The following is a 25146-nucleotide window of genomic DNA, read 5'->3' as shown; positions in this document are numbered from 1 at the left end:
TCTGTCGGGGGTGCTTTGAATGCGATTTTCCTGCTTCTGAGAGGAAGCCACAGGGAGGAGGGAGCAAGCTTGTTTTCTGCTTCCTGGGAGACTAGGACACGAAACAATGGCTTCAAACTACAAGAGAGGAGATTCCATCTGAACACGAGGAAGAACTTCCTGACTGTGAGAGCCATTCAGCAGTGGAACTCTCTGCCCCAGGGTGTGCTGGAGGCTCCTTCTTTGGAGGATTTTAAGCAGAGGCTGGATGGCCATCTGTCAGGGGTGCTTTGAATGCAATTTTCCTGCTTCTTGGCAGGGGGTTGGACTGGATGGCCCCATGAGGTCTCGTCCAACTCTTTGATTCTATGAAAACATTTAAAAACAAATTAACAACAGTAGTAATACACTTTCGCTGGCGCTTAGCTAATAAAGGGACACCCTATTTGCACAATCCATTCACACCAAGCAACTCCTGTCCCTTGCCTTCCTGCCCTCCCCAAAGCTCAACTGGGGACGCTTGTTAGGGAGACACAAACACTACTTCCGCCTTAAGCCACGCCTCTTCCGGCCAGTGCGTCGCCCTCTTTCTTCCGCTCTAGGAAGGCTGACAGTCTTGCTGCCCAGGCAGGTGAGTGGGGAACCATCTCTGCCTCAGCTCTGAGTGCACGTCCGCTGTAGGACTCATGCAGCTTGGCACTACTTGGGACTGCTATGGCTCAGGGCTATGAAATCTTGGGAGTTGTAGCTTTCTGCTTCATCACACTAGAGAATGAATCCTGCAGGATTTGGGGGTTTGTAGTTTAGTGAGGTTGCTAAAGGCCCCTCCCTAAACTACAAAGCCCAGAATCCTGCAGGAGGCAGCAACTGGATCAAAAGTGGATTTATTCTCTAGTGTGATGAGGTATAGAATCATAGAATCAAAGAGTTGGAAGAGACCTCATGGGCCATCCAGTCCAACCCCATTCTGCCAAGAAGCAGGAATATTGCATTCAAATCACCCCTGACAGATGGCCATCCAGCCTCTTTTTAAAAGCTTCCAAAGAAGGAGCCTCCACCACACTCCGGGGCAGAGAGTTCCACTGCTGAACAGCTCGCAACCTTAAGGTGTTAAGGTTGACGGTGCCTCACCAAACTACAACTCCTCTGATTCCATAGCATCGTAGCAATCAAAAGTGGTGTCAAACTGCATTCATTCTACTGTGGTGCATCGCACACAGGCCCGCAAGACATAAAAATCAATTTTAAAACAGGAAAACGGCGCTCCATGCAGTCATGCCGGCCACATGACTTTGGAGGTGTCTACGGACAACGCCGGCTCTTCGGCATAGAAATGGAGATGAGTACCACACCCCAGAGTCGGACATGATTGGACTTAATGTCAGGGGGAAACTTTACCGAAAATAGGAATTTGGTGTTGTACATTCAAAAGTGACCCCAGATTTTCTCCAACTTGTTTTCACAAGTTGATTTGATGTGTTTATTACGTCATATGTGGCAGAGCAAGATCTTTTTTTTTTTAGGGGAGTGTCCTAGAGTTCCATGGGATGTTACCATGGCAACTGAAATGGAACTAAACCGCTGTTCTTGTGCAGTGTGAAAGTCACCTGTGAGGCCACTGCCTATTTGGAGATTTAAATAACATCTTCTGGGTAAAGAACCTAAGGTATGGGAATAATCCATGGAAAACAAAATTAAAAAGGTAAAGTGGGTTGTTGTAGTTTTTTTCGGGCTAAATGGCCATGTTCTAGAGGCATTCTCTCCTGACGTTTCGCCTGCATCTATGGCAAGCATCCTCAGAGGTAGTGAGGAAAACCTTCGACAATAAAAAGGTAAAGGTTTCCCCTTGACATTAAGTCTAGTTGTGTCTGACTCTGGGGGGTAGTACACATCTCCATTTCTAAGCTGAAGAGCCGGCGTTGTCTGTAGATGCCTCCAAGGTCATGTGGCCGGCATGACTGCATTGAGTGCTGTTATCTTCCTGCCGGAGCTGTACCTATTGATCTACTCATATTTACATGTTTTCAAAATACTAGGTTAGCAGAAGCTTGGGCTAACAGCGGGAGTTCACCCCACTCCCCGGATTAGAACTGCCAACTTTTCTGTCAGCAAGTTAAGTAGCACAGCAGTGTATCCCGCCGTGCCACCAGGGGCTCTGGAAAACAAAATAGTTCAAAGTTTATTGTTTGTCACATTTATATCTCTTCCCGATCCTCATTCTTCAGTAAACTCAAAGTAGTATGCACACCTCCCCTGCACTTTATTGGTCCTAGTATTTGGGGTTTTTTTTGAGTCAACTGTCTTGATTGCAGGATGTCATAGTCCCACTCTGTTCTGCTTTGGTCAGACCTTACCTGGAATAATGCTGTGCCCAGCTCTGCGAACCATGATCCAAAAGGTATTGACAAACTGGAAGGTGTCCAGAGAAGAGAAACTAAAAGGATCAAAGGTTTGGAAGCCAAGCCCTATGAGGAGCGGCTTAGGGAGCTGGGATGTTTAGCCAGGAGAAAAGAATGCCGACAGCAGACTTGATAGTATCTTTAAATATTTTAAAGATGCTACATTGAGGAGGGAGTAAACTTGTTTTCTCCTGCCCTGGAGATTAAGACACAAGGGAGAAATTGATTCATATTATCACCTGAACATTAGGGGAAGCTTTCTGTCAGTAAAAGCTATTCAAAAGTGGAACTCTCTGCCTCAGAGTGTGGCGGAAGCTTCTTCTTTGGAGGCTTTTCAAGAGGCTGGATGGCCATCCATCAGGAGTACTTTGATTGTATATTCCTACATAGCAGAATGGGATTGGACTGGATGTCTCTTGTAGTCACTTCCAATTCTGTGATACTATGAAATTTATAATAAGGTTAATATGCACAGAGAGTATATAGAATTTCTCTGTTAGAATTCAGTATATTAAAAGCATTTTTTTAAAAATCCCAATATACTTTCTTCATTTTTTAAAAAAACACACTGAACTGTATTGGATGATGCATTCATTTAATATTCTGTATACAACAGAAATGCAATCTGGGCAACTGAGATGGTACTTTCCTATCATTCGTATGAGCTCCCTTGTGCTCCCTGTTAACATACCCAAGTTGCTTTGGGTGAATCTATATTTGTACTTGTGCCATTCATTCCCACATGATGTAACTTTTCAAGAAAAATGGATAGTTTTTTTAGTCTCTTGAGACCCTTCATATTTCCCAATCCCCACACATCTGTATTGTGATAGATATATTCTGTTGGGGTATAGTAAGGGATTATGATAAAGTTTAAAATTGCAGGGGGGGGGGGGGAGACCTACTAATAAATCATATACAAATCAATTTGCTTATGAACTGGGAATGGATCCACTATGCAGATTGATACATATATGTATAGAGAAAACTTGAATGCTAAATCAAGTCATACCCTTGATAGCTTTCTTGAATAACTGTCTTGCTTATCCAACTTTAATTTTTTGGATTTTTCTCACTTCTTTTCCCAGTTCTCCTAGAATGGCTGCCTTGTGCTTAAAGAAACTACTTGCTCAGGCCAGAAGGGATCAAGTGAACTTTATCAGTAGATACCTTGCTACTTTTGGGATGCGCCCACTGGAAAGAACACCCCTCTCTCAGACATGGCTTGTGACAGAGCATGCTACAAAAGGACTTCTTCCTTTCCCCACACAATCATTCTGTACACATGAAGCTGCTGAGGAGAAACTGAAAGGAAAGAAAATAAATCCCAATGCCAAAAAGACTATTGAAAGTGTTGGAAAGAAAATTCCGCATAGGATTGTTCAACTGATCGATGAGAATGGCAAGAATGAGGGAACGATGCACAGAGCCGACGTGATTCGTATCATGGACGAAAGGGGACTGAGGCTTGTTCTGCTTTCAGAGAAGGCAGATCCTCCAGTTTACAGACTGATGTCAGGGCACCAGATTCATGAGGAACGCATGAAACTGAAAGAAAAGCAGAAAGCTAACCCCTCAAATGGTGCGTATGGCTCTTGTTAAAAGTTCGGTGGTTCTGAAAGGTCTTTAAACATTAATCAGGATATAATCAATTTGTTTGTTTGTTTTCCTTTCTGTAAGTGCAGAACAGAATCACACTCTTATTTTGGTGATAGGAATTTTTTAAAAGTCAGTTTAACTACATGCCTATATACCCAATTATTAATCACGATCAGATACACTACTAGATGTTTACATGGGAGTGGAAATCTGCAGAGTTGTTCCATCATGCCATACAAGATTGTGCAATCTTTTCAGTTTTAGCTCAGATGAATCTTTTCAGTTTTAGCTCATTTAGTACAGCCCTTGTATCCATGGGACCATGAATCATAGTTTTATTTATCCACATTGGACAAAATATGCTTTCTAGGCATTTTCTAGTGTCTTGAACTGGAAGTCTTCATTTCATTAGTTTTATGCTGTTGCATTTATAGAAAAAGATGTTGATAAAGTTGCTTACATTAGTAAGAATGGTGTAGCCTTTTTGCTCCTGACTCACATGGGCTGAGTATCTTTGTCCACATTCCAGCAAGCCTCCCTAGAACTATGGGAGTAGGAGACTAGCTTTCCTCTTTCTGTGGCCCTGAAGGAAAGCCTTCCCAACTCTTCCTTACTCCTGCCACATTTCTGTTTTTGCACCATTTTGCCATATGAGAGCACTACACTCCATACCCAGATGCTACATGGTGGTTATTGATTGTGCACTCTTAGTGCTGGAGCTTGAGGTATAACCTATTCTGTTCAAGATGCTGGCTTAGGAAGATTCTTACCTGGATATATCCATGTTTGATTTTCTTTTTCTGGTAGTCCAGCCACAGCACAGCAACCCAAGCTGTGGTTTGCACACAAGAGCTCAGAGCGCAGTAACTTGTAGAGAGATTGTGTCTTCATTTCATCCAAAGAGAGAACCCACAAAGGCAGAACCTGAACTTTCAGTAGCTACATGAAAATGTCTTGACTATTTATTTATTTATTTATTTGATGCACTTATTAACCGCCATTCTCAGCCCATACGGGCGACTCATGGCGGTGTACAGTACACATAAAAGACAATTACAAAAGGCCAGTATCAACAACATATAACTATACAACAATTACAGACTACACAAAAATCCGCTTCGTCTCTTAGTGAAATCATAGCCAGTCTCATCTTCCTTGTACCATTCCAGTTCTCATTACCGTATTGTTTGTTGCTTAGCACTTAATTAAATGCCCTCTCGAACAGCCAGGTCTTAAGGCTTTTTCGAAAGGACATGAGGGAGGGCGCCTGTCTAATGTGTGCCGGGAGAGTGTTCCACAGCCGGGGGGCCACCACCGAGAAGGCCCTCTCCCTCGTCCCTGCCAGCCGTGCCTGTGATGCAGGCGGGATCGAGAGAAGGGCCTCCCCAGACGATCTCAAGGTCCTCGTGGGCTCGTAGGCCAAGATGCGGTCAGAAAGGTATTTTGGGTCAGAACCGTTTAGGGCTTTGTAGGCCAAAACCAGCACATTGAATTGGGTCCGGTAGCAAATCGGCAGCCAGTGGAGCTGGGACAACAAGGGCGTTGTGTGCTCCCTGCCACCCGCTCCAGTTAGTAACATGGCTGCCGCGCGCTGAACCAGCTGAAGCTTCCGGGCCATCTTCAAGGGCAGCCCCACGTAGAGAGCGTTGCAGTAATCCATGTGGGATGTGACAAGAGCGTGTACCACCGTGGCCAAGTCAGACTTCCCGAGATACGGGCGCAGCTGGCGCACGAGCCTAAGCTGTGCAAATGCTCCCCTGGTCACCGCTGAAACCTGGGGGTCCAGGCTCAACGATGAGTCCAGGGTCACACCCAAGCTGCGAACCTGCGCCTTCAAGGGGAGTGCGACCCCGTCCAGCACAGGCTGTAACCCTATATCCCGTTCGGCCTTGCGACTGACCAGGAGTACCTCTGTCTTGTCTGGATTTAGTTTCAGTTTGTTCGCCCTCATCCAGACCGTTACAGCGGCCAGGCACCGGTTCAGGACCTCGACAGCCTCCTTAGTAGCAGGTGGGAAGGAGTGACAGAGTTGGACATCATCTGCGTACAGATGACACCGCACCCCGAAACTCCGGATGATCTCACCCAGCAGCTTCATGTAGATATTAAACAGCATGGGGGACAGTATGGAACCCTGTGGCACCCCACAAGTCAAAGGTTGTGGTGCGGAACAGGAGTCCCCCAATAACACCTTCTGGGTGCGACCCTCCAGAAATGACCGGAGCCACTGCAGAGCAATGCCCCCAAGACCCATTTCCGCAAGGCGCCCCAGAAGGATACCGTGGTCGACGGTATCGAAGGCCGCTGAGAGGTCCAGGAGCACCAACAGGGACACACTCCCCCTGTCTAGCTCCCGGCGCAGATCATCTATAACCATATTTCGTTGCTTGCTTAATAAGCCAAGCTAGAACTGAGGACAGGGGGTTCCCCCTCAATATCCCTATGCATTTGAAAGTTAGACCCTCACTCATTGAAGCTGAAGGTCTGAAGAGGATTCCGTAACTGCACTGAATTGAATGCAATTACAAAGTCCATGTGAGTTGGGCCTTGTAAATATTTGCTTCCTCTGTCCATAAGAGCTGTAATTGGAGATAGAGCCCTTTTCAGTCGTCCACTACCAATACATTAAGGTCTAGCTTACATCCCATGTGATGAAGGATACTGAAGTAATGAGTTTTAGGTGTGACCCACATCTCTAGTTTTGGTTCTATGTTATGGTCAGATGAATTCCTTGATACATAACTTCAGATCCTCATACATGGGTAGGACTCCTATGCTGCCTTTCAACATTGTGAAGAAATATGAAGGTGTTTATTGTGCCTTCAAGTCATTTTCAATTTATGGTGACCTTATCATGGGGTTTTCTCGGCAAGATCTGTTCAGAAGGGATTTGCCTTTGCCTCCCTCTGAGGTTGAAAGAGTACAAGTTGCCCATGTGATTTCTGGGATTTCCATAGCACCACCTTCCCGATCACAGGTATTTTAAGAAAAGAACTAAATTGGAGAAGAATGGTTAAATGCAAAGATTAAAGATGTTTCCTTTATTTTCCATAGGGCCTGTCCAACAGAAGGAGATAACACTTTCCACAAATATTGCCCAACATGATTTAGATACAAAGATAAAACAAATACAGCAGTGGATTGATAAGAAGCACCATGTGAGGGTAACAGTGCAGCAGAAGAGAGCTGCTGATGAAACAAAAAATATGGTAATTCAATTTAAAAGTTTTAAAGTGTGTTTCTTCCATTGATAGTATGCCTTCTAACAGCATTTTATGTACCTGGTTTTGTCAACAGTAAAGACTCCTTTTAAGTATTTTATTTTTTAAGCTTTTGTAATAACTTTGGATATAACGATCTCCTCTATGTCCAAAATAAGTTTTGTTTAAAGCTGGAGTGATGAGTGAGCATAAACTATATAGGCTTCATGCAATCTATGGATTTCTTTCCCTTTTTTCTTTTTGCTGGTTTCCCAATAACTCCCATAACCCACCCACCCCCCAGCATGTGCAATGCTTTGTTTAAATGAAACAGAACTCCACCCCAATTAAATAAATAGCAAAACAAGAATGGCTTTCCAGTCATTTCTTGTTTCATTTTTTCAGGATTTTCAGACCTAAAAACTGGTATCCAGACTTGAAGAAATCATTTAAGTGTCTTGGATGTCACACTTTCTAGTTTAATTATAAGCTGTCCTTTTTACAGTTTGAATTTTATCTTTTTACAGTTTTAATGTTAGCTTTAACACATGCTAACATTAGCTCAATACAACCAGGGATAACTTTATTATCTGTAAATACAAAATACTTCAGATGCAAGAGAAGAGAAACTGAAGCTCTCCAAGACGCTGAGAATAAAAAAGTGGCATTTCTTAGCATGCCAGATTATAGTAATTGTAATGAGCAAGTGTCAAACTCCAGTCAGTTCCTGAATTATACTCAAAATACAAATGTTAGACTAAAGGCAGTCAGATCTCATTGCCATCTCTCAGTATCTTTTACATACTGATTTAGAATTTTGTCACATTATTCCTATGCCTGATCTGTTGTATTAAGAGTCCAATTCTTTTACTAAATTAAAAAAAAACTCTCTCTTTATTTTCAGCTAGCAGTATTTGATCAGATTTTGGGTGCAATGCCTGAAAAAGCAACTTACCTCTCAGAGCCACGCATTGCTAAAGAAGGAAGGAGCACATGTGTATTGAGACACATGTCTGAGAAAGAGATCCGCGAACTCAAGACGAGGGGAAAGATCAAAGAAGGTCCCAGGGACACTGAAAAGTCAACCACTGCCTCAGATACGCTCAACCAGTGATTTTGAAATGTGACAAAAGACTGAGTTTGCTTCAATGGCTTTTTGTTTATCTGTACAGACCCCTTAAATGACAATGATCACTCTATAAAGTCTCTTCCTGTTTCACAAAGCTATTGTTCAGGCTCATCTGAAACTCTAGCCAAGGGACAGTGTTTCCACTGCCAGCATTGTATTGTTCATTGCAGGTTCAGTCAAACTATCACTGATGGACAGTATGTCTCTTTGGTCTGATTTCAATGGGATGTATCCACTGAGGTGAGAGGCTAGGCTCCGCCTAGGTCTTGGCTTTTTAACCTTAGGAGACAAGACAAACAGAATTCCATTTGACATCTGTCATATAAAAAGGAAACTTAATCTATTTCTACAGGTTGAGTATCCCTTAACTGAAGTGCTTGAGACTAGAAATGTTTTGGAATACCTGTATTTGCCTATATGTACATAATGAGACATCTTAGGAGATAGGACCCAAGTCAAAACACAAAATGCACTTATGTGTCATGTACTCCTTAGCCTGGAGGTAATTTTATACAATACTTTAAAATAATTTTGTGCCTGAAACAAATTTTGTCTACACTGAGGTATCAGAAAGCAACAGTATCACTCTCAGCCACACACAGTTATTATTGGAGTGTTTTGAATTTTCAGGTTCCAGATAAGGGATGCTCAACCTGTATTATTGTTACACATATCTGTGACCAGCATTCTTGGTAGATAGCTTATGGGAAATGACAAAACACTGTTGCTTTTTGCATTTCCTCAGTGCTGGAGAAGTTGCAGAGATAATTGTGGTTTAAGTATGGTTTCCTTTGGGTCAGGAAAAATATACTCTTGTTTAAACATGCAAACATAAGCAGACGCAAACAGATACCCCTGTAAGCAAGAAGATCCACTACTTCACATCTTTCCAAAAAGGGGACCTGTTCCATCACTGTAACGCCAACTCTCCTCTCTTGCATTTAATACTATCTATAATTCTATCTGCTTAATGGAATTACAACAACATTCTGAAGGATGAAGCAGCAGCTCCTAGCATGCTGCTTCATCCTTCAGAATGCCTGGAAAGCCATTATTAATTTTTGTAACCATGCTTTCTATAACTTCAGTTGTATCTGAATGTTCATCTTGCACATATGATTGCCAAAGTATGTTGGGGGAGAATAAATGCATGCAAGACCCACCCACAGTTATATCTGAAGTGTTTTGATTCCCTAACATTCAGGTCTGACAGCTGCTATCTGGTGAAAACATATGAATTTCCCCATTATTAGGAATCCTGGTAAGGCATGGTAGACTTCTTAAGCCTGGTAAAATGGAGTGTATTTTCTCTTTTGGGGAAAGATATAAAGACTAGATCTATTAGGAAACAGTCTCCATCAGCAGAGTTTAGCAGAAATAATGCTTCTCTTGCTCAGACTCACTTAACTTTAAAAAAAACCAGGAGGCAGGATCAAGTTACAAACAAAATAATTTTACTAATTGCTTTGAGAATGTACATACATTTGAATTCCCTACATCCTAACTAACTAATGAAAAGATTGGGTGAAAGAGCACCACAGAGAACTTAAAAAAATTAATTCATCATCTTAATGCTGAGAACAAAGGAGGAAGAGAAGAACAAAGAGGAAACGGAAAGAAAGAAGGGGAGTTTTTATATCACCAATCCTATACATTTCTCACATGGTCTGGTTACTTACATACATAAAGTATATGACCATGCACTGTTAACAGATAGGTGAGCAAATGGGGGAACTTGACGTACAGAACTCGGGAGGAGTACAAGCATGCAGGGGGACCCTATACTATCTAAAATCCCCAATTGCTCTAATAGCAATGAAAGGAAGTGAGAGAATGCTTGACTTCACAACAGTTCCATGTTCTAATTCTCTTGCACCCTCATCAAAAACATCCCTTCTTGTAATGTCTGGAAATGCTCCTTGGAGAGAAGCTTGGTAAGGTTATCAGCAATCATAATTTCAGTGTTGCAGCACTGTTATTGAACAAGTCTACTTTGAAGTGTCTCTTTCACCTTGCGGAAACCAATATTAATCATCTTCCTGAGTGTTTTTTACTCTCAGAAATTTTGCATCAAAATGATTGGCTTGGATTCTGTTACTCTGAAGTACAGAAGTAAGTTATGCAGCCACTGTATTTCATCACACACACCCTTTGCTGATATATACCTAGCACCAATAGAAGAATATGCACTTGTAGATAGTTATTTGCCCAACATATGGATTTTCCACCATAAAAACTCAGGTTTCTGTTGATTTCCTGTCTACCAAATGTGCAGTGATCAACTGTGGCTGGCCACAGCAACAGACTGTGATCTGTGGTTCCTTAAAAATATCTGCCAACTCTTTTCACTGCAATGAGATTTCTTATGAGAAGACAGTTAACTGTTCTGCATAGTGCGTGATGTCTTCCACATTTTTAATGTGTGTATCCTTGAGATTTTGCATTATCTCCTTACTATCTGCTTTGTCTTGACTGCACAGGATCTGATCATTAACATAACACATGATATAAGTCCATTTTTCATTTTTAACCTTTTGTATATACATCTGTCAATACTCAAGTGCTTAGAATGAACCCCTTCTCGGGGAGAAAGTGATTAGTTTCTTAGTCCATGCTCTGGCAGCCTGCTGTAAACCATAAATACTCTTTTTCTGTTTGCATGTAAGATGCCTTTTTCCTAGGAAATTGAAATCCAGGAGGCTGGTTCCATGTAAAGTGCCTCATTGAGTTCACCGTACACTACAGGAAGGCTGTTTTCCCATAGTTGGCTTAGAATATGGCATTTAATGCTGACCTCTGAATATTTAAATTTTATTCACATTTTTTTCTGAAGGGAAGAAGGTACTTTAAGCAAATCCTTTTCCAACAGATGGGATATTTCTCTCCTGCAACTTTTATTTTATAGATGCATTCTATGCAGTTTTGTTTATTTTGGTATTCTCCAATTTCAGAAATAGTCTTTTGCAAAGTCATACCTTCCTTAATTTGAAAAGCAGTGATTATTGGAGTGTAATATTTTGGAAGGCTATCCATAGACAGTCTAAGTTTCACAAATTCTGGCATGAACTTTCCAGAAGACTGGAAGTCCAGACAGTCAGGATATACATTAATGTTCTCGTCCAAAAATCGAAGGCTGAACAATTCTGCACCCAGAAGCCTCATGATAAGAACAGCCTAATTAATGCTACTTGAAGGGTCAAGTTATTCCTGTAGTTTTTCTCACATTTGTTTTTCAAATCTTGGATGTGCAAATTTATCTTTGCATCAACTGCCAGTCACATGTAAGCTGTTGCCTTGTCATTGTTCATATAAAACTGTTTCTGGGGATCTGCTTGTTTCCACAGGACATAGCATTAAATACCCCCATCGCGGTGAGATGTATCAGCTTACTCCAAGGCCAGGACTTATCCATGGCCATTGTTGCCTAATCTTCTATTCTTTAAGCAGCAAAGCAGCACCATTTGTAGATTTGGTAAAACAGCAGCTATGTGGTCTCAGAAAAAGCACTTAAAGATTGAGAATGGGCCCATCAACCCCAAAATGTGAGAAAGGTAGTATATCCCAGGGTGTAAGCCCTTTTGGAAAAAAAAATATGAAGACTGGATTTGATAGGAAACGATCTCCTTCAGCAGAGTTTAGCAGAAGTAATCCTCCTCAGTCTTCAGTACCTCCAAGGTTGGAACTGACTTAAGTAAAGAAACAAGCAGGCAGCATCATGTTACAAACTAAATAACTTTACTAATCATTTTTAGAACGTACATACATTTGACGTCCCCACATATTAACTAACTAATGAAAAGATTAGGCAAAAGGACTAGCTTCAGTAAGTTTCAAAAATTAATTTCACTATCTTGAAGCTGAGGATAGAAGCAGGAAAAGAGCAGAGAGGAAGTTGATAGAGAAGGGGGTGTTTTTATATGACCACTAAACTTAAGACTTTTTGATCATATGATCTACCTTGTTAAATAAGCAAGTATTATTGATAGGTGAACAAACTAGGAAACTTTAGAGGGAGCCTATACTGTCTAACTTTAAAGAGAGCCCCTGGTAGAACAGCGGGTTACGCCACTGAGCTGCTGAACTTTCTGACCAAAAGGTTGACGGTTTGAATCCAGGGAACAGGGTGAGCTCCCACTGTTAGCCCCAGCTTCTGCCAACCTAGCAGTTCAAAAACATGCAAATGTTAGTAGATCAATAGGTACCGCTCCAGTGGAAAGGTAACGGCGCTCCATGCAATCATGCTGGCCACATGACCTTGGAGGCATCTACGGTCAATGCCGGCTCTTTGGCTTAGAAATGGAGATGAGCACCATGTCAAGGGGAAAACCTTTACCTTTACACTACCTAAAATTCCCAAATTCATAAGCATAAATGAATGGTGGGTGGGGATGAGTTGAGCAAGAATGCTCAATGATCCAATACTAAGTGTGTTCATTCAAATATATTTACAGTGCCAGTACTTATATTAGCACCAAACATGCAAAAGAACTTTAGAAGCACCTACTGGGGAAATATCCACCACTACAAGTAATTTCAGAGTCATATCCATCACTACAAGTAATTTCAGAAATTTCTTTAAAACATTTTTTCAAAATAAAATCTGGAATTTCACTTTAAGATTTGCTGGTTTGTTTTTTTTAAGATTATAGCTGCCATGCTGCATGAGAGATTGAAGAAGCTGTAAACTATAAAGGAAACGTTTCCAGGTTCTGATATAAATATATTGCTAATTCTTGTATTTGCCAAATAGAAAATTCTCTTTTAACCAAATCTACATAACTAATCAATGTTATTATTTCTATAATATCAATTATTAACACTGTACCTACCAACCACAGGCATTTCATTTTCACATTACTTGCCTGCATTTCCTGACTAGTTCAATTTTGTGAAGGTGGATCTGAACAAGTTGGAAGGAAAACAACTGTCCAGTTTATGGGCACTTAAACCTCACAATTTGTCAAGGCTCTTGATTACAACATATGGTACTTTATGGAAATAGTTAAGAGACATTGCTTCTATGGGTTAGAAAAAGGGAAGTTTGCAAACCAGCCAGGATAACAAAGGTGTAAGTTCTGGACACAATCATGAAACCAGAGTGTAGACACCTGAATTATTTTACTGCTAAACAATGTGTTATCAGACTTGGATTACTATTTTGGAAATATATGAAGCAGTATCAATCAAAAACCTAAAGCTGTATTATAAACTAAATATTTAAATTAATCTACTCTTTTTACATATAATTAAGTGAAAAAAATCCTACTTAGTTCTGTGAATTTGCATTACTATCACCACATTCTTGAATCATTAACAAAGACCATCACCATCCCATCAAAACGAAGTTTACCAAATTACTGTCAGGCATTGGTTATTCACAGAAACTTCTGTTTCATTCCTAAACAGAAATGAAGACAACAATGTGACTTACCTTGGCATTTCTCTTTTCAGGATCATGTATCACTGTGTGCCTTATGAGGCTTTGCTGTAAAATAACAACATTTCTGTTTATGCATATATTTAAAGGGGGATGAACAATGTGAGTCAAACAGACACTTAAAAGCACCTACTTTCATTGCAAAGTCTCTTCCACAGCCAGGATGGTCACATCTGAATGGTCTTCTGGCCTCATGAAATGAAAGAATATGGCTCTTGAGATTGAACACCGTTGTATAAGTTCGTTCACAGTTTTCCCTTGGACATTTTAGAACTTCTCTGTTGGCAGCATGAATTTTCTGGTGGCTTCTGAGGTAATCTTTGCGGGTGAATTCTTTGGAACATATCTTGCAGATCACTGGTTCTAGAAAAGGGGAAAAGAGGAGAAACTGCGTATGTGTCTTCCAGTCACCTGTTAACTCAAGGCCATCTGAAGAATTTCATAGGGTTTCTTAGTCGTTGACAGTCTCCTATCCAAATGCTAACCAGGGATCAACCTGCTTAGCTTCCAAAATCAGGTGGGATCTGGTACATTTAAAGTACTTTGGTAGAAACTGCTGGCATAGTGTTAGAGCTGAATTTGACCCTGCCTTTCCCCACTTAAGGGCCCAAGGCGGCTTATAGCGGATTAAAACATGCATAATAAAAGTTAAAAGATTTGAAACCAATTATTAGTAGTTGCTGACACATGTCCTAAAACATACATTAAACTCGTATACTTTAAAACCACCCACAAATACATCATACAGTCCAGGTTCTTTCTCAACTTTGTAAGTCCTGAGTTCAGTCAAAGACTTCCTTAAAAAAGATAGCTTTTAAGGTTTTGCCTAAACTGCAACAGAGAGGGCACTACTTTAATTTCTCTACATGGAAAACAAACTCTGTGAACAAAATTAACCAACTCCTTATTAGCATCCTCTAAGTTCCATTACCTTATTTATTTATTTACAACATTTGTATCCCGCCCATATCAGCCTGAAGGCAACTCAGGGTGGCGTACCCTAACCCTAACCCACTTTGAGTCCTCCTCAGGGTGAGAAAAGCGGTATACAAATACTGTAAATAAATAAATAAATAAATAAATAAATAAATAATATCTTCTTATATAGGTATGTACTTTCATTCCTGGAAGTTACAGGTAAATTTCTAACATGAAAGACCTTGAATCCCCATAGATATAGAACAGTATATACAACAGACGCCATGGTATATTGGCTTTGAGTGTTGAACATTTCAAATCACTAACCAGTCATGGAAATCCAGTTAATAACTCTGAGCAAGTCACATTTTCTCAACCTTAGAGGGAGGAAACAGAATACATCTCTGGAATAAACCTTGCCAAGAAACCCATAACAAGTCAGAATTGAAGGCATATAGCAACAGCAAGAAAGTTTAAGATTGAGTTTTCAAAAAAACTTATCACTATGAAATTACCTGTGTGACTGTATCTCATGTGTTTCAGAAGCTCCGACCAGGTTTTCCCAACATATGGACAGTCCCCCTTTCTGCATGGATAACCTAATTTGAAAACACCATCACAAAAATAAAGTTAAACAGGCTAAAACAAAGCATTAATGCACATTCATCTGCTATAGGGAATTTCCTCTTCTGCCTATACAGTGCTAACTCATTGAACTGGATTTTCAGATTCCTAGGATGTTAAGGACAACCACATCTACCACAATATTGATTTGTACATTATACTATTATACTTTAAAATGACAGTTATTCAGCACATAATACTTGTCAAACTCTGCTGTTGTTTTATGAGCTTTCTTTAACAAAGTGATCCTCAAGAAAGCCAATAACTTTACAAAGAATACAGTGTGTGTTTGTGTGTGTGTGTATAATTGGTTCAAGAAGACTTGAGCACAGCTTTATCTTTAAAGTCACTGAAATTAACCAACACTGTCTGTCAGGTTTTGATTAAACTAAAAGATCAATTTGCTTGAGCCTAGTCCTTGTATCTGAAGTTGATAACCCATTTATGAATAATTTATAGCATTTTTCCATCTTTTCCAAGTGAAATTACTGTGTTTTGATGGTCCTTTCTTGCACTCAGTATGTTCCTTTTCTCCTGTACTATGAATCTGCCAGTCTTCTACATTTTTGCTGTTTTGGCATGGCTGAAGAAAGAAAATTATTTACCTTCGTGAGTTTTCCCATGACGTTTTAGATGTGCAGGTGTCGCAAAATGCTTTCCACATTCTTCATGGGTACATCTATGTGGCAAACACAAAACTATTCACGTAACAACTACAATCATAATTACAGCTGACAAACTAGGAAGCAGCAATTCATAAAGTGGATTTTCTTTTCACTGTTATCATCATAAAATTAACATGATGCTTTAAGGCGGTAGTTCTCAACCTATGGGTCCCTAGATGTTCTGGTCTACAACTCCCAGAAATCCCAGCCAGTTTACCAGCTGTTAGGATTTCTGGGAGTTGAAGGCTGAAACATTTGGGGAACCACAGGTTGAGAACCACTGCTCTAAGGACACTTTAGAAATTGCTTTTAAAGACCCCTCAACCTCTGAGGATGCCTGCCATAGATGTGGGCAAAACGTCAGGAGAGAATGCTTCTGGAACATGGCCATACAGCCCAGAAAACTGACAGCAACCCACTGCCTTTAAAGAATTCACCACAAGAAGGATTATTTTTTGTCTAATACATTTAAGCTACATCTTGCAAAACGTCTTTTGGAGTAGAATTTAAGTCTCAAACTTTTTGTTCTTAAGAGAGACTTGTATTTTATTGTAATAATAACACTATGTTGTGCTAAACAGATTTTCTAAAGTGTGCTATGTCTACTGAAATATTGTTACAGTATAAGAATTTTGATTCATTGTAAAAGCTATAAAAACCAGCATTCTCTTAGTGATGGTATTTCTAAAAAGGAGACAAACATTTTGAAACATCAAAGCAAATTATTGAAGCTGAGCTAAAGATGGGAACTGAGAAGGGCCAGGATGGCTCTAAGGCAGTGGTTCTCAACCTGGGGTCCCCAGATGTTTTTGGCCTTCAACTCCCAGAAATCCTAACAGCTATTAAACTGGCTGGGATTTCTGGGAGTCATAGGCCAAAAACATCTGGGTACCCCAGGTTGAGAACCACTGCTCTAAGGGAAAGGGTCAGAACAGGGGTTAGGATAAGAATCATGAAAAGAATGGAAATGATGATCATACAGTATAATCTGTAGCATTTTTATAAAGCTGCTGATGCTCACACTAAAAACTAGAGGCACATTGTTAATCAGCACAGGGTGTGTGAAAAAGTGTGCTGTCAAAAATGACTCCAGTTATTTCTTGCTTCATAGCATACAAAATTAAACTGATGAAGTAACCAAAGACATCCCAGAAACATCTGTACATATCTTTGTCAAAGTAATCATTTGTAATTCTTGTCTACAGGTATCCTGAAAACCCCAATACTTGTTTTCATGCATAAAAGCATAGACAGAGGTGCTAAATAATTCACCTACTTGAAGACTGGCTCTCCAGTGTGTTGGGACTCATGGACTTTCAACTGCTGGTGCTTTTTGAAAGCCTTCCCACAATTTTCAAATTCACACTGTTCAGAAAACAAAGTTTGATATTATCAGCAACAGGCAAAGGTAAAGTAAAGTATTTTTATTTTATGTGCTCCCCAAGTATTGATATGTAAAGCCATGGCAAAGCTGAGGAAAGGACCCATTCTGGATACAGTATTCTGGGAGCAGTATTTTAAAAAGTAACTTTCCCAATTTCTACACAGCATGAGGTAAGGCTGTGATCTGACAGGACTCTTCACAGAATTGGTCCCCACTGCCACCTCTATCAAATAACACTTTGCAAGCAATTGAGACACTGTATTGTCGAAAGCTTTCATGGCTGGAATCACTGGGCTGTTGTAGGTCTAGAGGCATTCTCTCCTGACGTTTCGGCTGCATCTATGGCAAGTATCCTCAGAGGTAGTGAGCTGCCTCACTACCTCTGAGGATGCTTGCCATAGAAGCAGCCGAAACGTCAGGAGAGGATGCCTCTAGAACATGGCCATATAGCCTGAAAAAACCTACAACAACCCAATTAAGAAACTTTCCCCTGCCTTAGCTGACAGTGGTGACAGCCAACAGTAGCATGTTGGTCCTCGGTGCTTAATAACAGCCCAGGCATGCAATGTAAACACTAACAAGATGAAAATAACTGATAGATCAAGCATACTTTGGGAAATGATTTCCAAATGTCCAGCACAAAATAGAAAAGAAATAAAGACACTTACTACATATTTCCTCTGCAGATGCCTGCGAATAACGTGCTTGTTCAAGTTTGCTTTTGTGATGAACTTTTCATTGCAACCAGGCACTGTGCATCTACAAAGACAAACATCTGTTTGTTTATTTCATACACTTGTACCCACCCTTCTCATCACCGAGGGGGGACTCAGGGCGACCTCACAGCAAGCACCATTTGGTACCATTACAATCATAAAAACATTCAACTAATTTATTAAATCAACATTAAATAAACAGTTGTTAAAAACATGCCAGTTAAAACCAAAGTCTAGGTCAGTTCATTGTCACTTCAAATTATTTATGTCTTCTTCTCACTTGCCGCTATTCAATGATCAAATGCTTGGTCCCACAAGCAAGTCTTGAGTTTCCTTCTAAAGGACAGGAGGGAGGTGGCCAATCTGATGTCCATGGGAAGGGAATTCCACAAGCGGGAGGGGGGCACTGCTGAGAAGGCCCTGTCCCTCGTCCCTACCAATCGCTTTTACAATGGTGGTGGGATTGAAAGCAGGGCCTCTCCACATGATCTTAAATTTCATGATGGTTCGTAACAGGAGATACATTCGGGCGGGTAGTCTGGGCCAGAACCACTTAGGGCTTTAAAGGTTCTCAATAACAAGAATGAGTAAACAAAAGCATGTGTAATTAGCTACCAGAACCATTGAACAATTAAAGAAATCCCAGTCAAATAATCACTGATCTTGTTTCCACTTTCATAACCTTAAATCCCTGGGCCACGCACAGAAGGGACACAGCAAGAAACTTAGAATAAATAAAAGATAGTACAGTCTGCCCTCCACATTCACAGGAGGTAAGGGTGCATGGCCCTGACAAAAAAAATGGGGAAAATCCCATTTTTAAGAACACACACCTTTGTTTTTACCTGAAAGAGATCTCTAGGAATCTCTAGGTACTCCAGAACAACTCTATGGTAGAAATTGAGCAGAGTCAGGCTTGAGGACCTAAAGAAAATATTAATTTAATCTACAAATAATCAAATCTGCAAAAGTGAAAGCCACAAATGTGGAGGGCCAACTGTACTTATTAACAAAATACACAGTTAAACTATAAAATTCATTGCCACCAGATAAAGTCAACCTTGATGTCTTTAGGAATAGATATAGGCTGAATATCTCTTGTCTGAAACACTTAGGACAAGAAGTGTCCTGGATTTTAGAATATGGACATAATGAGATACTTGGGAGACTGGACCCAAGACTAAACATGGAATTCATTTATGTTTCATATACATTATATATGTATAACCTGATAATTTTGTAAGCAACATTTGTGCTACTTTGTGAATGAAGCACAGTTTGTATATACTGAACTATCAGAAATCAATGGGACAGCTATTTTAGCCATCCATTTGGACAATTTTGGATTTTTGAATATGAGAGAGTGCAGTCGCATTATATCCTCCTGTTGGGCTTACTGTTGGCAATTTGTTTTGTCCCAAAATAAATTTGGGGCTTTGGATGTTGCACTTAAAATCCAAATATTTTCCCTTTCAAATACACAGATTGTAATTAAACAGCATACTTACTCATATGGTTTTTCTCCTGTGTGTATAAGGTAATGGCGCTTAAGGTGAGCATCTCTTGTGAAGCCTTTGCCACAGCCTTCGTAAGTACAAATAAAAGGGCGCTGATAAAAAAGAAGGGGTTTTTTTAAAAAAATTACTTGGTTATCTCATGACATGCCTTAGAACTTTTCTGGAAAAGCATTTCTTACACCTAAAGTATATCAATAGATATCACACTAATATTTATTTACTGTGTTTGTACCCCGCCCTTCTCTCCCCGAGGGAGACTCAGAGTAACTAAACTACTGTTTAGTTACTCACATCCTTGTCTTTCCAAGGAACACATCTGCTTTTCTCTGCTCCACAAAGAGAGCATTTCCTCTTTTCCATGTTTTTGCTTCATCAAATCAATCTGATACTTCCTTCATCAAAAGTTCATTTCCAATTTAATCAAGGTAGAGCTATTCAACTAAGAGGAAGAAGGAATGTTTTGACCTATGATATACCAATCTGAGACTTTCTAGTCCTAGTCATAAATAGACATATCTCTTTAAATAAGCTGAAATTATAAGGCGAAAGAAAAGGAAACGTTTCTCTTCATTTAGATTCATGTGCTTTATAAAAGGCAGTGATTTGTAGAAATTACAAATGGAATATTCCTTGCACAATGAGGGTGCTTAACTAATTAGCCTAAAGGATGTCTATTTTTTTACAACAGGCACTGAGGCTTATAATATCAAATAATCAGAGTGTGCCAGTAGGTGAAATTAGCACTGCCTCTAAGTACTTGTATATGCCATTTATCTGTAGGGCAAGGAGGCAGCACAGCACCAAGAATAAGAGCATGCCAGTCACAAAGTGACAGTGCTAGCATAGTCCCTCTTTTGTTGCTATTCTTCCTGTCTGATCTAATCAACAAGGAAATGTTAACAAACTGACCAATTGTACTGACAGCACAAATATCTTGGTGAGGACCTGCATCCAAAGGGGGACACATAACCCTTTCCTGAAATAATGTATATCTAGATCCAGAAGTAGATAAAAGACCCCTCTCCATCTGCTATTGCTGTGACTTTAAAGGGAGAGTATAAAAGGCAGTTTCTGCTAGACGTAATCCCCTCCTACACTGCTGTCCCCCTTTCCATTTCTGTCATGTCTTAATTAGATTGTGAGATTGAGGGCAAGGAATTTCTTTGTTATTTTACTTGTAAAGTGGCATGTAGAGATTGTACTATATAAATAATGATAATGATGAAATTATCATCATCAATACACATTTATAGCAGTCTGATATTACTTTTAACTACTATTATCGCTCCAGCCTATGTAATCTTTGGATTTATAGTTAGGTGAAGTATTCAGACTTCCCAAAAAATATGAACAAGAGCACTCATGCTGAAAATTGTATGTACCTCATCTGAGAGTAGATCTCAGGAATAAGTAGGATGGAGTCATGACTATCCATGTGATATGAAACTGATACAGATTGGGTTTCTCTTATCTGAAGTACTTGACACTGGAAATGTTTTGGATTTCAGATTTATTTTTTTATTTTGGAGCTTGGAATACCTGTTTCTTATGTTTCATATACACATAGCCCGGAGGTAATTTTATATACCATATTTGTGCATGAAACACAAGTCTATATACACTAAACCACCAGAAAGCACGATGTCACTATTTCAGCCATCCATGGATGTATCAACATTTGATAAATTATTCAATTTCATATCACTCAATGCTATGGAAGTATGGGAATTGTATTTCTTTAGCGTTTTCTGCAAAGAAAGCTGGTACCTAACCAAACTACAAATCCCAGGATTCCACAGCACTGAGCCATGGCAAATAAAATTGTGTCAATTCTACAGTGTACATCAGGCATGGGCAAACTTCGCCCCTCCAGGTGTTTTTGTCTTCAACTCTACTGGCTGTTAGGAATTGTGGGAGTTAAGTCCAAAACACATGGAGGGCTGAAGTTTGCCCATGCTTGGTGTAAATGCATCCCCATATGGACAATTTTGAATTTCAGAATAGGGACAGTCAACCTTTATAACCATATAGTGCAGATGCACCTTTAAGGTTGCCATATAAATATTATAGAGTGTTTAGCAATTTAAATCAACTGAACTCTGGTATACTGTACAGTGGTAATTCTCTATGGACATACAGACTCTCAATTAACTGAAACTCAAACAATTGGAACTCTCGAGCAACCAGCAAAATGTTTATTATCGCCATTTAACAAAAACTAAAACTGCATTCACAAAGCTGTTTTTATAACACAGTAAAACTGTGTTACATTTTTATTTGCCTCAATTTGCTTTTAATTATTGTTCTTCAGTATTAAATAGATACAGAGTTTAATATAGCATGGAGTATAGTATTAGTCCTAGTTTTAATAGTAACTCTCAGCAAGCAGAAACTATATTTATCTGGCATTCATCAATCCCGAAGGATGTCAATTAACTTAAGAGTCTATTCTATATATAAAACAGATATGCATATTTGTGTATGTATACACCCAAAGGTTGTCCAAAAATGTATCCTCCACTGATACAGGGCTGCGCTGTATTATTACTATGCCACTGAGAAGGGATGATAAAAAATGTATGCTGACTTTGCAGCTAGGATTGCATTTGTACTTGGATGACAACCTATATACTTACTCAATATGCTTTATCAGCTCTTAAAAGCATTTTTAGAAGGCCAATTTGTTTTCAATACATTTGGCTTGTATCAAAATCATTGTGGGAAAAGTTTACTAGTGAAATAAAAATGCTTGTAGCACAAGATCCAGGCAATGAGTAAATCCAAGCAAGAGTTTCCAGGGGAATTTAGGATAGCAGATTATGAGAGAAATGGTTTCCTGTGGGAATTGCTGCCAGAGGCATTCAGGAAGACTAAACGAGAAATAAAAGAAAGAGACCTGGGCTGGGAGATTAGGAGGGCCAAAATTTGTCCATACCTGTTATATTAGGAAGCCAGGAAGACTGTTCCACCATGTTTCCTGTGCCATCAGTTGAGGGCCCTTCCCCCCAGCAACAATATAGTACTATATAATACTAATATTGTTATGCTAATAATATAATATATTGTATATACATATAATACTAATAATACTATATAATATTAATTATATATTATATATTACACGTAATATTACTAATAATATTACAGTATAGTGGTATAATACAATATAGTAATATATAATGCTAATATTATGCTATGTAATAATATGATAGAATCAAAGAGTTGGAAGAGACCTCATGGGCCATCCAGTCCAACCCTCTGCCAAGAAGCAAGAATATTGCATTCAAATCACCCCTGACAAATGGCCATAATACAATATGTATAGTATATAATGCTAATATTGTGTTATGCTAATAATCTAGTCGTGTCCAACTCTGGGGGGGGGGGGGGTACTCATCTCCATTTTTAAGCATAAGAGCTGGCGTTGTCCGTTGACACCTCGAAGGTCATGTGGCCAGCATGACTGCATGGAGCCCCGTTATAATATATTGTATGTACATCTAACTTGTAACCTGCTCTGAGTCCCCTTTGGGGTGAAAAAGGGCGGGGTATAAATATAGTATAGTAAACATATATAAAAACGTAATGTTTGTGGGATTAACATAACTCAAAAACCACTGGACGAATTGACACCAAATTTGGACACAATACACCTATCAGGCCAACGAGTGACCATCATTCATAAAAACACTGAAAAACACAGAGGAAGGGACTTAATAAGCCAAAAAACAAAAAAAAATTACATTTCAACGCATGCGCAAAACCACATACACACACAGATAAAACATACATATATATACACACACAAAGACTGGGCCACAGCAAGGCGTGGCAGGGAACTGCTAATAAATAAATAAATGAGGATTCTACAGGGCAGGCAGAGCAGGAGTAGCTGCGCGCGCTCCAGTGGAACCCATTTCCGGCAGGAGTGCTTCCCGAGCGCGAGCTCCTCTCCGGCAGTAGCCAATGGGGAAGCCGCCTCACGCTGATTGGCTGCCAGGGTCAGGTTCACTACCCCAAGGCGGCGCGGCGCGTGGCCTCAGGCAGAGAGGCGCGCGCCTGCCCCCGCCCCTTCCCTCCCTCCCTCCCCATGGCAACACTCACCTCCTGCTCTTGGCCCATATGGCGGAGCAGGTGCGCTTTGAGCTTGAAGGGCCTGTTGAAGGTGGCCACGCAGTCCGGGAAGGAGCAGATGAAGACCTTGTCCTCGGAGGCGACCCTCCGGCGGCGAACCCGTTCCTCCTCCTGGCCGCCCGCTTGGGCCCTCCTCTGCGTCTCCGCGGCCACCGTCGCGATGGCCTCCTCTTCCACCTCCTCCTTCACGATAAACTCCCTCACCTCCATATTGTCTCTCCAGGCCACGTGACCCCGCAGTCGCCCCACCCCCTCCAGAGCTCGCGAAAGGCGTCTTTATTGGGGCTTTTGGGCTCCTCCCGGTCGCCGTTGCCCGCTCTTCCGCCCTGGGTAAATATGGCGGCGGCGGAAAACAGTGGCAGGACGGGAAGTGGTTTGGGTTTTTTTCTTTTTCGTTCTCCGCATGCGCGGAGTGTCCTTTCTTATGCTATGCAGTTAAGTAAAGGTAAATACTGTGTCCAATTCTGGGCACCACAATTCAAGAGAGATGTGTCCAGAGGAGGGCGACTAAAATGATCAAGGGTCTGGAGAACAAGCCCTATGAGGAGCGGCTTAAGGAGCTGGGCATGTTTAGCCTGAAAAGGAGAAGGCTGAGAGGAGACATGATAACCATGTATACATATATGGGAGGAAGTCACAGGGAGGAGGGAGCAAGCTTGTTTTCTGCTTCCCTGGAGACTAGGACGAAGAACAATATTTATTTAATGTATTGTCGAAGGCTTTCATGGCTGGAATCACTAGGTTCTTGTAGGTTTTTTCGGGCTATAGGGCCATGTTCTAGAGGCATTTCTCCTGACGTTTCGCCTGCATCTATGGCAAGCATCCTCAGAGGTAGTGAGGTCTGTTGGAAATAGGAAAATGGGTTTATATATCTGTGGAATGACTGGGGTGGGGCAAAGAGCTCTCTGCTGAAGCTAGGTGTGAATGTTTCAACTGACCACCTTCATTAGCATTTGAAAACCACGTAAGCCCCTGCTGTGTAGAGATCATGCAGAAAATGGCGAGAACCACATTTGATTAACATTCACTTTACTAACCAAGTTTGCTTACTTTCCTTAAAGAATCAAAACCAAGGATCAAAAGGTAGAAAAATCAAGGAGGAACATGCCGTTTCAAATAATGTACCTAGAATTGCTCAAAGCACCAACAATACCCAGCTACTTGAAGTGGTGGTGCACGGACTGGTGTCCATTAACACTTAGCAGATGGTCCTTTGAGAAATTCTAGAAATTTATAGAAAAACAATTGTAGCCAGTGGGCTCAAATATGCTACTTGTCCCATTATATAAAATTTTAAAAAGTTACCAGTTTTTCATATAAGAACTTAAAAAAATAAGTACAGGAAGTCTCCGAGTTACAAACATCCAACTTTTGATATGCAGGATGTATTTTCATTCACTGTACCGAATTTGGTGGAGTTGGGGGGATTGACTTTGTCATTTGGG

The 25146-nt window shown here is 40.4% G+C and overlaps 2 protein-coding genes across 3 annotated transcripts; one reads left to right on the top strand and one right to left on the bottom strand.

Moving 5' to 3' along the window:
* The first annotated feature begins 556 nt into the window (after positions 1–556).
* On the top strand, positions 557–9474 carry MTIF3 (mitochondrial translational initiation factor 3). The gene is made up of 4 exons (XM_060770895.2): positions 557–610; positions 3467–3960; positions 7032–7186; positions 8082–9474. Exons 2-4 carry the CDS (start codon positions 3477–3479, stop codon positions 8289–8291), a joined length of 849 nt encoding a protein of 282 aa, XP_060626878.2. The 5' UTR covers positions 557–610; positions 3467–3476; the 3' UTR covers positions 8292–9474.
* On the bottom strand, positions 6991–23959 carry GTF3A (general transcription factor IIIA). 2 transcript variants are annotated; one of them, XM_060770896.2, is made up of 9 exons: positions 23672–23959; positions 19559–19659; positions 18003–18093; positions 17227–17315; positions 15891–15964; positions 15177–15260; positions 13877–14106; positions 13738–13791; positions 6991–8585 (listed from the first exon to the last, which is right to left on the bottom strand). In XM_060770896.2, exons 1-9 carry the CDS (start codon positions 23909–23911, stop codon positions 8427–8429), a joined length of 1122 nt encoding a protein of 373 aa, XP_060626879.2. In that variant the 5' UTR covers positions 23912–23959; the 3' UTR covers positions 6991–8426. The 2 variants fall into 2 exon arrangements, with proteins under 2 accessions (XP_060626879.2, XP_060626880.1); XM_060770897.2 differs by lacking the exon at positions 6991–8585 and adding an exon at positions 9739–11992 and having other exon boundaries at positions 23672–23958.
* Between the last annotated feature and the right edge of the window lie 1187 nt (positions 23960–25146).

The sequence above is a fragment of the Anolis sagrei genome, chromosome 3 (genome assembly GCF_037176765.1).
Source record: "Anolis sagrei isolate rAnoSag1 chromosome 3, rAnoSag1.mat, whole genome shotgun sequence".
NCBI classification, from domain to species: domain Eukaryota; kingdom Metazoa; phylum Chordata; class Lepidosauria; order Squamata; family Dactyloidae; genus Anolis; species Anolis sagrei.
This window is presented reverse-complemented; position numbering and strand designations above follow the sequence as displayed.